Source organism: Cyphomyrmex costatus, unplaced genomic scaffold (genome assembly GCF_001594065.2).
Source record: "Cyphomyrmex costatus isolate MS0001 unplaced genomic scaffold, Ccosl1.0 scaffold60, whole genome shotgun sequence".
Taxonomy (NCBI): Eukaryota; Metazoa; Arthropoda; class Insecta; order Hymenoptera; family Formicidae; genus Cyphomyrmex; species Cyphomyrmex costatus.
In genome coordinates, this window is record NW_017280156.1 from 41715 (window position 1) to 58557 (window position 16843).

The window sequence follows — 16843 nt, forward strand, 5'->3', positions numbered from 1 at the left end:
AATTAATATAATATATTAATATATATATATATTATATATATATATTTATATATATAATTATTACATATAAATATATATTATATATATGTGTGTGTCGGTATATATATATATATGTACATACACATTCTATCCGGGATAATTTGTGATAATTCTGATTTTATTTGTGAAGAAACGTAGTCTTACGAATGTAATGGGTTGACGTAAATAATAATTTGAGCAGATGCCAGCACATTATTCAATCTGCCGATTATTAATAATTTTTTATGATGTTTGTCCATAATAATTTATGTTGAATGAATGAAAATGAATTGTATATATTCTCTTAGAGATAGGTTTTTTACGTTTTATTTTTAAGATGTAATATAAGATGTCCCGTTTTAAAGGATCCATTCAAATATTTCTGAAACATCGAAAAATGTTTCAGACAAAAGTTTTTTTTACTTCAAGGGAGTGCATAGTATAAAATGGTATCATTGAATTGACCTTGGTAGCGTTTTCAAGGTCAGGACAAGATCATTTTAAATATTTTAAATGAAATCCCTGCCCTCATTTTTCATTATATATTATAGCTTATCTCTCGAGAGTTTTTTTATAACACTATAATTAACTATTTTTTCATTAAGTACTTTATGAGTTATAAGGCTTGAAAGTTACAATAGCATTAGCATTAGTATTATCCAAGGTGTCTGACTGATGACTAAAACCTCTTAAATGTTGCTCAGGATTACGAACTGGATAACAGTTGTCAAGATTAAAGCTATTGGAAGTTGCACCTCTTATTTTCATTTTTACGTAAAAATGAATTTTTAGTGCGAAAATTCAAAGTAACCTTACCTGATCTCAGCAATGCCACCCAAAGTGAAATCAATGCAACTTAAGTCTCTCTCGAAATAAAAAAACTTTTGTATATCTTCTGTAAAATAATACATTAACCGTCCATGAAAACTAATAGAATTTCATGAACAAAATAGCATTTGATGCTATGATACTACGAATGTAATTATCAATATCTTACAAATGACAACTTTTTTAGTGACAACTTCTGTGGAGTTGCTGAAGAAATTGAGTTCTTAGTACATCTATAAATATATACGACATATATATACGCTTTATGAGAAAAAGAATACATAAATTATTATTTTCTAATGTATATGCGTCAACAGAGAGAATTTGTTACGTCAACAGATATACTGTGTGTGTGAAAAGTTGTATGAAAGTTTCTAAGGAGGACGTAGGGAGAACTAGGCTCTCCAATGTCACATTCGCCTTAAACGTCCTACTATGTAATATAACATCGAGTACATTTTAGAAATAAAAAAAGGACATTGAATCAATGGCTCTGTTCAATGTACACAAATTCCCTAATTAAGATTTTCATTCATCTTGCACGTGCGGATGTAATGAAACGAAAATCAATGATGATGAGATGTAGACAACACTTACTATGGATTTATACTCTAGATATCTTTTATCAAGAGGTAAGAAAATTATCGATAAATAAACATTATTTTTTAAGAAGGGTGAAGAGTAAGATAATATGTAAGAAGAAAATTATTATTTAGGAAATAATAAATTATTCAGAGGAAAAACAATTAAATATCATTTCAGTTATCTTGTGTGCGTACTAAGATTCACTAAAGACGGTTGAAAATTATTCTGGATGATGGCATCTCAAAAGCACTTTCTATGTACGATAAATGGTCCTAGCTCGTCATACTCCTGCCTAGAAATCCACATCTGCTGAAACGTACTGAGACTGGCGAGGATCGAGCCACCGATCCACACCGAATATTTTCTTTCAGGAGGCGCGATTACTTTGATCTTCATGGTGGGCGGTGCGAGCTTCGCTATCTCCATCTGCATCCGATCGGCAATACCTGGATACATGGTAGTGCCGCCCGAAAGCACCAAATTGGCGTACAAATCCTTGCGAATATCAACGTCGCACTTCATGATCGAATTATACGTCGTCTCGTGTATGCCGCAAGATTCCATACCCAAGAGATTTGGCCGAAACATTGCTTCCGGGCAACGGAAGCGCTCGCTACCGATTGTTATGACCTGGAATCAAACCGTTATCCGTTACTTCTTCGTCCACTGACCGCGTGGCTAGCCAACCCATGACGAGTTAACACTTACTCGACGCAAATACGCGCGATTAATGCTAATGAGCGTATACTCCTATTATCGTCATGTTCATTACATTCATATTACAACTATCTATTACATATTTCTTTGTATCTATAATTTAAGACGTTATTTTTAAGACATCTTAAATTAAAATTAGCTTTATAATAAATTAGTAACAAAATTTCCGGTTTTTTCTCGGTTAGACTTTTTTTAAACGTAATTTCTCTCTTAATGAAAGATCTAGTCGCTATTGAAAAATCTTTGTATTGATTACACGAGAACATCGCATTCATAAAATGAGTCAAGTGACTCATTACCTGGCCGTCCGGTAATTCGTAGCTCTTTTCTATATTGTTTGAAGACTCCAAATCTTCTAATTCACACTCAAAATTTGGGGCAACGTAGCACAACTTCTCCTTGATGTCACGTACGATTTCACGTTCAGCGGTAGTTGTAAAGGTGTAGCCTCTTTCGGTCAGAATTTTCATCAAGTAATCTGTCAAGTCGCGACCGGCCAGATCCAAGCGTAAAATCGCATGAGGTAAAGCGTATCCTGAAGAAAAAGAAAAAAATTATTGAAACATTAAGCGCGTCACATAAAAATTGATATTCTTTTTAAATCGCACAGCATTAATGACTATACCATGAGAAATTGAAGCGATCAGTAGAAAGGAATACCTTCGTAAATCGGTACTGTATGAGACACTCCATCGCCACTGTCCAACACTATGCCAGTCGTACGTCCTGACGCATATAAAGACAGAACGGCTTGAATGGCAACGTACATAGCCGGAGTGTTGAAGGTTTCAAACATGATCTGTGTCATTTTCTCGCGATTGGCCTTGGGATTTAGGGGAGCCTCAGTCAACAAAACGGGATGCTCCTCTGGTGCGACTCTTAATTCATTATAGAATGTATGATGCCAGATTTTCTCCATGTCGTCCCAATTAGTAACGACACCGTGCTCTATAGGATATTTTACAGTGAGAACTCCCCGTTTACTCTGAGCTTCGTCGCCTACGTAACTGTCTTTTTGTCCCATACCGACCATAATTCCCTAAAAATACTCATGATTACAATATGTTTAATTACTCATGATTACAATATGTACAAATTTGTATAACTCATCAGAAATCTATATTTTTTGTACCTGATATCGGGGTCTTCCAACAATAGAAGGAAATACAGCTCGAGGAGCGTCATCCCCTGCAAATCCAGCTTTGCACATTCCAGATCCATTGTCAATTACCAACGCGGCTACATCGTCGTCACACATTTTAAAATATTTAACAAATGACTTTACAGCAATATATCAAAGCAGAATACGAATTGTTTGTATAACAAGTTAATAAATAGGACAACTGAGAGACTAGATGATACAACGTTCTCGCGTAACATTAGCTTCTGAAGCATTGCGTTTCTTCCTAGAAGAGTTGCTTTATATGAGCTCCCCACCTTCCACCCACAAATCCACGCACACATCTGTCTCTTTTTATGTGACGACCAGAAATGAATAACATTTTAAATAAGCTTAACACTACCAGTTTCCTTTACATTAATAGATACAGAAAGAACATATTCGCTTATTATTAAAAAAAAGATTACAAGTGGACTGATTTTGAAATTTGTTTATAAAGTCGTAAATTACAGTGAATGTATCAATAACGAAAATATAATTTGTAAATATATATAGCTTTTAACATAGTTATATAATATAGTTTAACATTAAAAATAACGTGCGCATAAATGATACAAATAAAAATATATTTAACGATATGTTTCACTTAGAAGTATAGTATAATAGAATATATACGAAGATTACAATTGTGATTTGTTATCACTACATATATATTATGTAAAATAAAATTCAATATATAACATTCCTTTCGTACATTTTTTTTACTTTTTACAAAGAAACATGTATATATTTTAAATAAAAGACTTAATTGCTCTTTAATACATGCCAATTATAACTGGCAGCTACTATTTATAGTATTATCCTCAATAAATGCGTGAAGTTCTCGCAGTAATTAGAGCATAAATTTTTCTGCGTTCCTGCAGCCGCATTAATTTCCCTGCAAATTTACACTAAACTGCAATCTTTTTAGGCATAACACGAGGAATGTAATGAATTTCATTTGCAAAAATTTTCCAAGCAAATAAATTTTATTTAAAAATAAAATAACTTTTATCACTGAAATCTATTTAAAAATAGATTTCTACACAGCAAGTAAAATGAATCGAACTAACAAGATTCAATGATTCAATCATAGAACATAACTATTATTCGTTCAATAAGTTCTCTCCATATATGTCATAGATTGACAAAATTAAACAAAAAATGAAGGAAGCAAGGGAAGCTCATAAAATTAACGGGCTAAAAAGTTTAATTGTTCTAAATTGTGTCTCCTATAAATGTGTGCATTTTTTAAAAATAGATAATCAATGTGCTCGTGGTTTCATGAAATACATTTAACAAACAATGTTACATATTTTTATAAGAATATGGTATAATTATATTGGCCCTTCAATAGTTTTGTTAGCAATTTTTACTATTTTATATAATTTCAATCAATCCATTTACACTATCAATTTATAATATTGGATATATATATATATCATATATCAATTTTTATATTCACATATAACGCAAATTTGTGACTGCTGTTATTCTCATTCACATAATTTCTAGATAACAAGCTTTATTACTTTAAGAATACTTTACAAACCAATGTGCATTACAGAGAATCACTGTTCCATAGACTGATCGCCCACTAGAGCGATCTTTATATATAATTGCTGTATTTCGCTCCCTAATTAACTGCTCGACTAATGATATTAATTAGGCTGTGAAATTAAGTATCCAGTTCAGTCTGAAGTTTTTGCATAAACCACTTTTGATATTTTAATATTATAATGCTATATAAATGTAATATAATAAAAAGGCCACATATAAACAATTCGCGCAATCATTATTTTAAAATATGTGATTATGATTAGACAAGCAATACCTTTTTTATAGCTACATGCATATACACACACGCACAAACATACGCGCGCGCGCACGCATGTCAGTAACGTGCAAAATGCATGTCAGAATATATATACAATATATATATATATATATATATTCGAAGATATTAAGTAAAATAAATATAATAAACATGATGTAAACACATTTTAAAGAATATAAAGAAAGAAATAATCAGAGGACACATATACTATGGAAACAAAAATTTCTTTTGTTTTCTTTTTAATTATTCTGACATGCACTTCCACGCATATTATATACATATATTAAATTTTATATACAAATACTGCACAAAAAGCAGTATTCCAAGATATGGACTTTCTTTATAAAGCAATAATATTTTGTAATAAGAATAAATTAGAAAGTATCAATTGCCAACATTATCATTATAACAGTCTTAAAAGTTTTACTTATCCCAGAGTCCGACTTCTTTCATACGTGTTTGAAAGTATTTTTCCAAAGCATTGGCACAACGGTAATATTCAGTATTAGGACTATTATACAATCTACAGTTACTGAAAATCCGTAACATGTCTGCTATAAACAATCTCTTTATTACATAGTATCCCGAATTCAAGCGATCATGCATCGTCTTGAGATCTATACGAATAAATGCATTTTGTTACAAAATGGAGTTTCTTGTATTCAATTAACTACTTTCAAATAATGAGACTACGTAATTATTTGCACTATATAAGATTTTAAACAGTAAAATATATGGACACTTTTAAAACTCACCCATAGGATATTTTATATGGTCGTAATAATCTGGTACATCATTTTTATCTACAGGTTTCAAAAAAGGCCACGCTGTGCTGTGTTTTTTCACACTATTCAGAACACCATTTAATGTATTACATAAAGAATCTGGAACCTCTAAATTTGTGTCCATTGATTCTGGACCTTGCATTCCTTTCGCCACACCTCTTGTTCTAGTTTGAGAACAACTTTTCCATCCAGTTTCATGAATCCCTGGAATACACTCGATGGGGATTCCCCTTAAACCTTCCTTAAAACACGTTAAGCCAGGATGCACTTTCTGTATTTCTTGTTGTCTCTGGTGAATCAGCTTTTTCACTATTTCCTTCTGTTTCCTAATAACTGCCGTAAATTCAGTATATACAATTTTTGGATTTAGCTCACAATGCATTAATGTCGCTCCCACGTAATATTTAATGTACCCCTGGTGCACCGACTTCGGCAGTTTTATATCTTTGCTAAATCCCTGTTTCTTAAAATATCCAATAGCAAAATCATCAGCGAATGTAAGAAAATGCAGTATGTTGTTTTTAATATGATAATCTTTCAACATGTTCATTAAGTGCGTTCCATAGCCTTTTACTTGCTCATGGCTCGTAACAGCGCAAAACACTATTTCGGTGAACCCTTGACTTGGAAACATACAAAAGCAAATCCCACCAATCGGACTACCATCCTTTATCAAAGCTAATGTTTTATGCTTTCTGTAGGGGGGAGACAAAGAATACTATAATGAATACATTCGTACGTAAAAATATTTAAATTATAAGTATCATAAAATTATAGTAATATTATAGTATACTAAATTATCGTTACTCACGGATCAAAAACAAGTTGAGTAATGTATTCTTTGGGTGTTTTTGGTAATTGATGACTGAATATATCTTGCAGCCCTATTAGCCAAAGCATAGTTTGCTTAGACACTGGCCGTGTCAGGCTATTTCCGACTACATGAAATTCTATTATCTTTTTACTTTCTTCTATTTTAGCAGTTTCGTCTCGTGGCACGTTTGGTGGAAATACTGCGTCAGAACCAGACATATAATTAGTGTCATTAATAGATGCAACAATTTCGGCAATGGTCTCATCTGGTAGATCCTCGAAAGTTTCTTCATTTTTTCGCCTTTTTGCCTCAAGACGTCCCTCGGCATTAGGACGTTTCTCCTGGATCTTTTTAATTCCAGGACTAATATTTATTGTTGTAAAATTGTCTTTTTCATTTGGAGTGACAGTAACTTTTTCAAATTCTCCCGTTTTTCTTGCTTGATGAGCTTTTGATTCCAAGGCAGTTTGAAAGTGAGAAGGTGGAATTTGTTTAAATTCAGGATCCCAAATTGGAGAATTGTCGGAATAAATTTCCACTTCTAACGATGATAAAAACCTTGAATAAAATATGATAAATTGATATTTACAAGTTATGTATATAAGAAATGAAAAAGAAATGTAGAACATACTTAGGAAAATGTGTTAAAACTAAAACTCTTTTCTCGGGTGCAATTTTATCTCTTTCATTATTACACTTATCCATTAACTGTCTGCAAACTGATCTAAACACGGCTTGTAACAGGGTTTTTCCAAAAACCAAAGGAGTGTCGTAATGTGGCAAGGAGTCACAAAATGCAGGCACATGACAAAAAACGAGCCAGCGGGTATAATTAATTTTATAAGCAGGAGCTTCATCTATATTGATTGTTAACCGTCTGGCACTGGGTGCTTCAAAATTCCAAAAATTCAGGCAGTGTAAAAGCATCTTTGCCATGTCGTACATAATCTGCCATTCTCTCGATGGCAAATGACTAAATTTATACAAAACAAAATTCATTACTGCTTTCGCTATGTTAGGTCTTTCAAAGGGTGGTTGCCCTAATGGGCCTTCTACAGTTGGCTTTGTCATAGACAAGATACAGTTTCTCAATAATTTGTACAAATAAATATATACTTTCTTAGTATCAGAATCTACTTCTCTGTGTGTACATGCAAAAATATTGTCAGCATCAATAGCCATTCCCAATAATCGATTGATTTCCTCATCAGACTGAACCGGTAAATGTTTGATATGATTTTCCAAGGGATGAGTACATATCTTGCATGTGTCAAAAAAATTTATAACAGGCTGCTGTATCTCGCCCTTTGGTGATTTTATAAGTGGCTGTGCATTTTTCCAGCCTGTACATTTGCATTCCTCTGTTTGACAAGCACTGTAATTTGCAAGCTTCAACAATTTCTTTTCTTGTGGCCAATTGTACGTTTGCTGCTTGCGTTGATGTATCCTTTGCAGATTACTCGTACGATTTACTTGAGCCTGCGGCTTAGCTGAATTTGCATCCTTAGTATTACTTTCTTGTTGCAGAGTACTGCTGGCAGGTTGTCCAGTCTCTTCCAAAGAAGCGGTTGTATGAGAATTGATGTCCTCGGATGCCATTCTACAAAAAATCATTATAATATTCATGTTACGGATTGAACAAGTTGTATTTGTGTGAATCAGTCGTATCATAATCGTAATAATTTTTTAGGTCACTTACGTGAATTTATACACACATTAAAAAGTTTCTTCACAAGTACAAGGAAATTAAATCGCAATTTTATACGAATCGAATTAATTATACGTTTCTGCTCTCAGTGACATTTATACTCAACTATTCGACAATGATATTCAGATTTAAATAAACAATTACGATAGCCGCAAAATTTTTATGTCGTTATAAAGAGCATTCTCTACGATTCTCTACAATTTCTAATGTTATTATTATATCGATATATAGGACAGTTTGACAGATTAGGTTAGGTTATATAAAGTGTTCTCCCTAATGCCTCCTACACACTGGGCGCATTCAGCAGAAAAGAGCGCTACGAGAGCGCTCGCTGTTATTGGTGTATTCTTCTAGATCATCCAATCAGAATTTTAAATCTGGAAGAATATACCAATAACAGCGAGCGCTCTTGTAGCGCTCTTTTCTGCTGAATGCGCCCACTGTTACATTATGCTGCATCAAGAAACGTAACGATATAGGATAACACATGTCCAAGCAAAGGCCAATTGTTTTCTGTTGTTTGGAAGTAATAATATATGGCGGAAGATGACTGGCTGTCATATGGGCTTTAAAGTATTTTTTAGCCCGCAAACAAAACAGAGTAGTAAGCCTCAAAAACCTTAAAAAATTGGCCAATCATAGTCGATTATTCTTCTCACATTCGACTGCAATCTCTGTCAAATGGATTTAAATCTTTATTCGTGGGGCTATGTATGATTTAAGTTTTCTTTAATATAAATTAATTTCTGTGAAATCTGAATTTTTCTTATATTAAATTTTAAATTCGAAAATTTCACGAGCAAAGAATAAATTTTGATTCAACTTTTTAGCAACTGTCCTAAGTAGCTATTAGAGGAACAAATAATAAACAATTATCATTTTTTGATATTTTTTTATATGATAAGATACAAAAAATTCTACTTATCCCACAGACCAATCTCTTTCATACGTGTTTGAAAGTATTTTTCCAGAGCATTAGCGCAACGATAATAATCAGTTTCGAGACTATTGTACAATCTACAATTTGTAAAAATTCGTGTCATGTCAGCAATAAACAATCTTCTAGTTACATAGTATTTAGACTTCAAACGATCTTCCATAGTTTTGAGATCTGCAATATAAAAAATCATGTATTATTAGTTCCTGATATATTAAGTTTTTTTTATTTTTTCAAATTTATATTTAATATTTAATTATTAAAAATTGCTTTAAAATGTATTATATCTTCTCTATTATATCTTCTCACCCATTGGATATTTTATATGATCATAGTAGTCTGGAACCTCGTTTTTGTTTACAGGTTCCAGAAATGGCCAAGCTGTGCTGTGACTCTTCACACTATTCAAAACACTGTTTAAAGCGTTATAAAGAGCCTCTGACATATCCATGCAATCTATAAGTTCAGAACCTTGTGGTCCTTTGGCCACACCTCTTGTTCTTGTTTGAGCGTAATTCTTCCATCCGGTTTCACGAATTCCTGGAATGGATTCGACAGGAATACTTTTCACGCCATCTTTAAAGCACGTTAAGCCCGGATGAACCTTTTGTATATCCTGTTGCCTTTGATAAATTAATTTCTTGACGATTTCTTTTTGTTTCCTTAATACTGCTGTAAATTCAGTATATACTATTTTTGCATTTAGTTCACAGTGCATCAATGTCGCTCCTTCGTAATCTTTGATATATCCTTGATACATTGGCTTCGACACTTTTATATCTTTGCTAAATCCTTGCTTTTTAAAATATCCAATAGCAAATTCATCCGCAAACGTAAGAAAATGCAGTATGTTGTTCTTAATGTGATAATCTTTTAGCATGTTCATTAAATGTGTTCCATAGCCTTTTACTTGCTCATGACTTGTAACAGCGCAAAATACAATCTCAGTAAAACCCTGAGTAGAAAACATGCGAAAACAAATACCGCCGATTGGACGTCCATCTTTTATCAGGGCCAATGTTTTATGTTTCCTGTGTGATAAGCAATGACTTATTACTAAATAAATTTCTACAATAAATTAACATGTTATTAATTTCAGATAATACTCACGGATCAAAAACAAATTGAGATATATATTCTTTCGGCATTCTGTCTAATTGATGGCTGAATACATTATGCAATCCTATCAACCAAAGCATAGTTTGCTTAGATACAGGCTGTGTCAGACTGTTTCCAATAACATGGAATTCTATGATCTTTCTACTTTCTTCAATTTTAGCAGTTTCATCTCGTGGAACATCCGGAGGAAATACTGCATCAAGCCCATACATATAATTGGGATCATTAATAGTTGCAACAATTTTAGCAACAGTTTCCTCTGATAAATCTTCAAAAACTTCTTCACTTTTCCGTTTCTTAGCATCAGGTCGCCCTTCGGAATAAAAACGTTTTTCGGGAAATCTTCTTATTCCAGGGCTAATATTTATCGTTGTATAATTATCTTTCTCGTTTGGTGTAATAATAACTTTTTCAAATTCTCCTGTCTTTCTTACTTGCTGTGCCTTTGATTCTATAGCAGCTTGTACATGAGGTGGTGGTGCTTGTTTAAATTCAGGATCCCACATGGGTGAACTATCAGAATAAATTTCAGCTTCTAGTGCCGAAAGAAACCTTAAATACAAAGAATCATGTAGTTTCTATTATAATCACGAAAAATAAATGTAAGAAGAGGAAAGACTTAATATACACACGTACTTAGGAAAATGTGTTAAAACTATAATTCTCTTCTCCGGCGTTATTTTGTCTCTTTCATTATGACATTTATTCATTAATTCTCTACAAAGTGGTTTGAACACGGCTTGCAATAAAGTTTTTCCAAAAACTAAAGGAGTATCGTGATGTGGTAAAGAGTCACAAAATGCAGGAACATGGCAAAAGACTAGCCAGCGAGTATAATTAATTTTGTAAGAAGGAGCTTCATCTGCATTAATTGCTGCTTGTCTAGCACTGGGTGCTTCAAAATTCCAGAAATTCAAGCAATGTAGAAACATCTTTGCCATATCACACATAATTTGCCAATCTGCTGGTAGTAAATGACTAAATTTATATAAAACAAAATTCATTACTGCTTTTGCCATGTTAGGTCTTTCGAATGGTGGCTGTCCCAATGGACCTTCTATGGCTGGCTTTGTCCTAGACAAGATACAATTCCTCAATAATTTGTATAAATAAAAATAAACTTTCTTAGTATCAGGATCTGCTTCCCTATGTGTACATGTTAAAATATTATCTGCATCTATAGCCATTCCCAATAATCTATTAATTTCCTCATCAGATTGAACTGGTAAATGTTTGATATGGTTTTCTAAAGGATGAATACACATCTTGCATGGATCGGAAAAACTTATAAGAGGCTGCTGTATTTCACCCTTTGATGTCCTTATAATCGGCTGTGCATTTTTCCAGCCTGTACATTTACAATCCTGTGTTTGGCAAGCACTGTAATTTGCAAGCTTCAATAATTTCTTTTCTTGTGGCCAACTGTATGTCTGCTGTTTGCGTTGATGTATTCTTTGCAAATTACTCGTTGGATTTACTTGAGTCTGTGGTTTACTTGAGTTTGCATCCTTATTAGTACTTTCCTGCGATGTATTGGTGACAGACTGTCCAGTCTCTTCCGGAGCATTTAATATTGTATGAGAATTGACGTCCTCGGATGCCATCCTCAAAAATATAATTATGTTTGTTATATATTAAGAATTATAGTTATATGTAAGTCACTCTTTAGTCATATCAATAATCACCATAATTTTTGAAGGTATAGAATAATATATATACTTACTAACTTACATAAATTTCTATTACAATCAATTATGACATAAAGAAAATAAGTTGCTATTTGGCGTGATTAAAGTTAATTATGCTTTTATTCTCAATTATATTTTTGGCTTTCGTATTAAATAATAAGTATTTTATAATATTTGGGATTAAATGATCGATTATAACATTTATAAGTAATTTTTTTGTAGCCACATTTTCCACAATTTAGTATCGTTGATTTAAAACTTAACCGGGATTAGATTAGGTTATGTATGTATGTACACAGTAGGACCGATGGCGCTACCATCGAGGGCTGCAACTGCTGCAAGCGGGTTAGAAGTGGTTGGAAGTTGGAAATCGCATCACTGCTTCGCATTACACGAAAAATGGCAGAGAATTTTGGAAGAGAAACTCCACCGATTTATAACGAGGAAACCAAGACTGCGGGACAACCGTTGTCGGATTTCTTGTTGCAATTGGAGGATTATACACCCACGGTATCTATTCACTTTCTTTGTAATACAAATTTCTCTAAAAAAATTAATTTGCACTTGGGTAATTTATAATTATGCTTGTGTTATTCTACAATGTTAACGTTAGGTACCTGATGCCATCACTGAACATTACTTGCATACGGCTGGTTTTAACGCTATAGATCCTAGGATGTAAGTACGAGCGCAATATGTTTAATTCTAATATACACACTAGGGTTTCATAAATCTCATTACAATTTGCTAAATCAAGATCTTTTTACGTTTTGAATTTTTGCTTTGGATCTATAGGATCTCAAAGCTCCTTAATTCTATCAATAGTTAAACATTATGGACTTGTTCCTTAATAAATTCTCTACTAATTAAAAAAAAATTAATTAAAATATGTCCATTTTTATGAAAATTATGATAACAATTATGGATGTGGTTCAAGAGACCCGAGTGTGTATATCAAGGATACAAAAAATAAACATATAGTTAGCGTTAAATTATCTTGTAGTTTGTTAAAAGTTTTGTTAACTAAACATGTAATATTTATTTAGTAAATTTATCAGATAATGTTACATGTATTATTATATGATTTGTTATTTTAGAGTACGCCTGGTATCATTAGCAGCACAAAAGTTTATCTCAGAAATTGCCAACGATGCACTGCAGCACTGTAAAACACGTGGTGCTAATCAGAATACAAAAACAAAAGGAAAGGACCGACGTTATACTTTGACTATGGAAGATCTGACACCAGCAGTTGCAGAATATGGAATAATAGTGAAGAAACCACATTATTTTGTTTGATTGAACAAACTATGCAATTTGTTGTATTTAAATTACATCAGTACGATTAATAATAAGTAACTACATTTTCGCGCAAATTTGTCATCAAGAGTCAAAATATCATCCATATAAAAAAAATATATTGTTATATAAAGGAAAAAATCATGTCCACATATGTATTACAGTTTGAACATATATTTAAAAGAAGTTCATTAAAAACGATATTATTGTACAAATAATGTCCTTATTTACCAATGATAACTCTAATCTTAGTTTAACTTTTTATTTTTTTTAGTTCTTAAAAAAAAAGTAATGAATAAACTAAGAACGAAGTTAAAAGGACAAATTTCTTAAAACGTTTTAACGTTGTAATTATAATATTAAGGACACAGATATATATATATCCTTTATTATGTTGTTGTATCATCGCTAGTATTGTAAGAATTTGGAAAATAAGTTTCATATAATAAAAATTATGTCATACTGTATCAATTTATGTTTTAATGTTTGAATAAATATGCATTTATTTAAAAAAAAGATATCTATTTTTATACTTATATATTTGAATTAAAAATATATGTATAAAATATCTTAGATTAATTTTTTTATAACTATCAATTATGTATATTTAAAGCACAGAATAATAAGATAGATCAATTATTGTTAAAAAATACATTATTACTTTAAAAAAAATATACAAATTGCATATCCTGCAAAAAATCATAATCATAATATGAGACAAATTAAAAGATTGCGGAACAAAATGTGTCGTATTACCGATCGCCGATCGGAATATTTTTAAAGGCGCTAATAGATCAGACTCTAGGTATTCATTTTTTCTTTCGACCTTTTCCCTAAGGCGGAAACGTGAAAGTGAAAATTTTTTGTATGATGTTCATAATACATTCATAATAAGTTTTCGCTTTTCACATTTCCGCTCTAAAAAAAAATTACAATTTACATGGTTGATACCCTGCTCTCGTTAATTCGATATTGGTCGTATCTACTTCGCCGCTACATACAGGATTACAGGAACAGGAATCGTGGCTGGTCATAGTCATTCTTTAATTATGTAAAGAAGAGGAAGAAAAATACGAGGCTCTGCAGGGATCACCTAACCTAAAAGTTAAACGCGCTATATAGGTACGTCTTGCGCCAAAAAGGTAAAGATTGAAGACACTTTAAATGGCTTGAACTTCCTCTTTACCTGAAGGAAAATATAAAAAAAAGTTGGTTGCCTCGGTGACAATAAACATGTCCATTCAACTCTAGATTTCTATCGATATATTTCTCTCTGCCAATTTACATTACACTCATGAATTCATGATTATAACGCGACATCCAGCGACATCTCGTTTATCGGTATATATATGAGGAAATTCTTGAATATACAGAAATATAAAATCCCATAAAAAGACACGTGAATATGCGATGAATCAGAATAAGTAGTCGAGGATTGTTCGCGAAGAGGTTGGTTCTAAACAGTGTTTTCAATTAATGGGCGCATCGTTTGTTAAACAGAGCAGCGACAAAATGAGCAAGTACGTATTATTTTTAATACTGCGATTAACCCAAACTTAATCCACCTGCGTTTTATATAAACAAACTTTTTTGCCTCAGTCCTGAGAAAAAAGGACCAAAAAAAGATGTCAAGCAAGGTCAGTCAAATAGTATTGCGCGACCGCTTTCCATTGAAGGTCCCTCGACCTCTAATAGTGCCGAACAAATTCCACCGCAACCATTACCAAATCAACCAAGGCAACCAACTAATTTGCAAGGATTACTCAAATATGCTATGGATGCAGCACAGTCTGAGGATCTGGAAAATAAACCACAAGTTTATCCTTTGGACGAAGAAGTACGAAATTTAATTTAAGACCTATTTATGCACTATTTGTTTGTATATTGTCTCTATTTAATGAGATACATTTATACTTTGTAGAAAAAGATATTTTTGAATGAGGCGCTATCATCGTTAACAGTAAACGTAATAGAAGAATTGCAGAAAGCTGTACAAATTTTGTCTAATGTCGTCAATCTACGAGTAGATGATGATTCATCGGAATATGAGAGTGTATTGGAAAGGATGACAGATTTTGTAGATAATATCGATATAGCAAACGACTTTTATAAGATTGGAGGTTTCTCGATATTTCAACCATGCTTGAATTCCTCTCATAGTAACATCAGATGGCGGACAGCTGATATTATCGCTGAATTAGCACAGAATAATCCGTTTTGTCAAAACAAATTATTAGAAACTGGAGTATTTCCTGTGTTATTATCTATGATTGATACAGATCCATCAGAACAGGCCAGGATAAAAGCTCTGTATGCAGTGTCATGTAAGTAATGGAATGATATAAAAATCTCAGTCTTTTATCTTTTTCTTCTTACGTTAAGCCTCTGGTCTGTGCCATACCTCTCATATGCTTGTGATGTGCATGCTGGTTATTCAATTATCACAAGCATATGGGACTTACAGTTTTTAACGCCGATTTCGAACAGTGGATTTTATTGAATGGTGTTTCTGTGGGCAAGAATACTCTCTGGAGGTTGCCAGCCTTTTCCAAAAGGAGTTACGAGAATAAATATTTTGGTTCCTTCAGGAATCGAATCTGGTACCTCTGGCAGACCAGTGTGCTACCATGCTATGCTTGTGTTCTTTTATCTCATAATTATGTTTTGAATATAGGTATAGTAAGAGGATATCCAGCATCATTACAGTATATGGATATGAATGATGGTTACTCGGTGCTCTTGCGGGCAATGCAGAGTCCAGTGGAGAAACTACAGATAAAATCTGCATTCTTACTTTCCAGCTTGTGCAGTAGAAATAATTCAAACAATATAAAATATACTTTAATAAAAATGGGATTCATAGAACAAGCAGCAGGATTATTGGGTAGAATGAATTTACAGCCGACAGTCAGGTAATACATTTGGCATTTCGAAGGAACATAACAATGTTTAACAGTTTTTTGAGATATAAATCTAGTATTCTTTTATTACAGAGAACAACTATTAAGAGTGCTCAGTGGCATGATAAACGATAACTTTTTGCCGGCATTAAAGGAATGTCGTCGATCACAATTGTGTTTAAGATCCACTTTGGAGCAACTGTTGACAGAACTAAAACCTGTGGAAAATCAGGATGAGATTGACATGTGTTCCGAACTTCTAGATAAAGTATTTTCGGAATCTGATACGTATCAAGAGAGATAACGAATTTGTATTATAATCTTTCCTTTAAATAAAATCTTGTTTTGTAATTCTAACATAGATTCTTATAATTTTCAATAATTTGAAGGAGTGTGCATAGGTTCTAACTGACAAATAAAACTATTTCTTATGTATTACATGCATCAAA

The 16843-nt window shown here is 32.6% G+C and overlaps 5 protein-coding genes across 6 annotated transcripts; 2 read left to right on the forward strand and 3 right to left on the reverse strand.

Annotated features, from left to right (window-relative positions):
• Positions 1–1620: 1620 nt before the first annotated feature.
• Positions 1621–3663, reverse strand: LOC108779540 (actin, clone 403). Its single transcript, XM_018546969.1, has 4 exons — positions 3281–3663; positions 2809–3187; positions 2448–2683; positions 1621–2061 (listed from the first exon to the last, which is right to left on the reverse strand). The coding sequence occupies exons 1-4, from the start codon at positions 3404–3406 to the stop codon at positions 1672–1674; spliced, it is 1131 nt and encodes a 376-aa protein (XP_018402471.1). The 5' UTR covers positions 3407–3663; the 3' UTR covers positions 1621–1671.
• A 1904-nt stretch (positions 3664–5567) lies between these two features.
• Positions 5568–8471, reverse strand: LOC108779574 (histone acetyltransferase KAT2A). Its single transcript, XM_018547010.1, has 5 exons — positions 8443–8471; positions 7375–8343; positions 6741–7301; positions 5900–6624; positions 5568–5761 (listed from the first exon to the last, which is right to left on the reverse strand). Exons 2-5 carry the CDS (start codon positions 8340–8342, stop codon positions 5568–5570), a joined length of 2448 nt encoding a protein of 815 aa, XP_018402512.1. The 5' UTR covers position 8343; positions 8443–8471.
• Positions 8472–9368: 897 nt separating this feature from the next.
• Positions 9369–12258, reverse strand: LOC108779575 (histone acetyltransferase KAT2A). Of its 2 annotated transcripts, XM_018547011.1 has the most exons (5): positions 12231–12258; positions 11144–12112; positions 10499–11059; positions 9698–10419; positions 9369–9562 (listed from the first exon to the last, which is right to left on the reverse strand). In XM_018547011.1, the coding sequence occupies exons 2-5, from the start codon at positions 12109–12111 to the stop codon at positions 9369–9371; spliced, it is 2445 nt and encodes an 814-aa protein (XP_018402513.1). In that variant the 5' UTR covers position 12112; positions 12231–12258. The 2 variants fall into 2 exon arrangements, with proteins under 2 accessions (XP_018402513.1, XP_018402514.1); XM_018547012.1 differs by lacking the exon at positions 12231–12258 and having other exon boundaries at positions 11144–12127.
• Positions 12259–12451: 193 nt separating this feature from the next.
• Positions 12452–13645, forward strand: LOC108779579 (transcription initiation factor TFIID subunit 10). The gene is made up of 3 exons (XM_018547015.1): positions 12452–12705; positions 12809–12873; positions 13293–13645. Exons 1-3 carry the CDS (start codon positions 12481–12483, stop codon positions 13492–13494), a joined length of 492 nt encoding a protein of 163 aa, XP_018402517.1. The 5' UTR covers positions 12452–12480; the 3' UTR covers positions 13495–13645.
• Positions 13646–14938: 1293 nt separating this feature from the next.
• Positions 14939–16698, forward strand: LOC108779576 (hsp70-binding protein 1). The gene is made up of 5 exons (XM_018547013.1): positions 14939–15014; positions 15094–15331; positions 15416–15818; positions 16169–16406; positions 16488–16698. Exons 1-5 carry the CDS (start codon positions 14971–14973, stop codon positions 16696–16698), a joined length of 1134 nt encoding a protein of 377 aa, XP_018402515.1. The 5' UTR covers positions 14939–14970.
• The last annotated feature ends 145 nt before the right edge of the window (positions 16699–16843 follow it).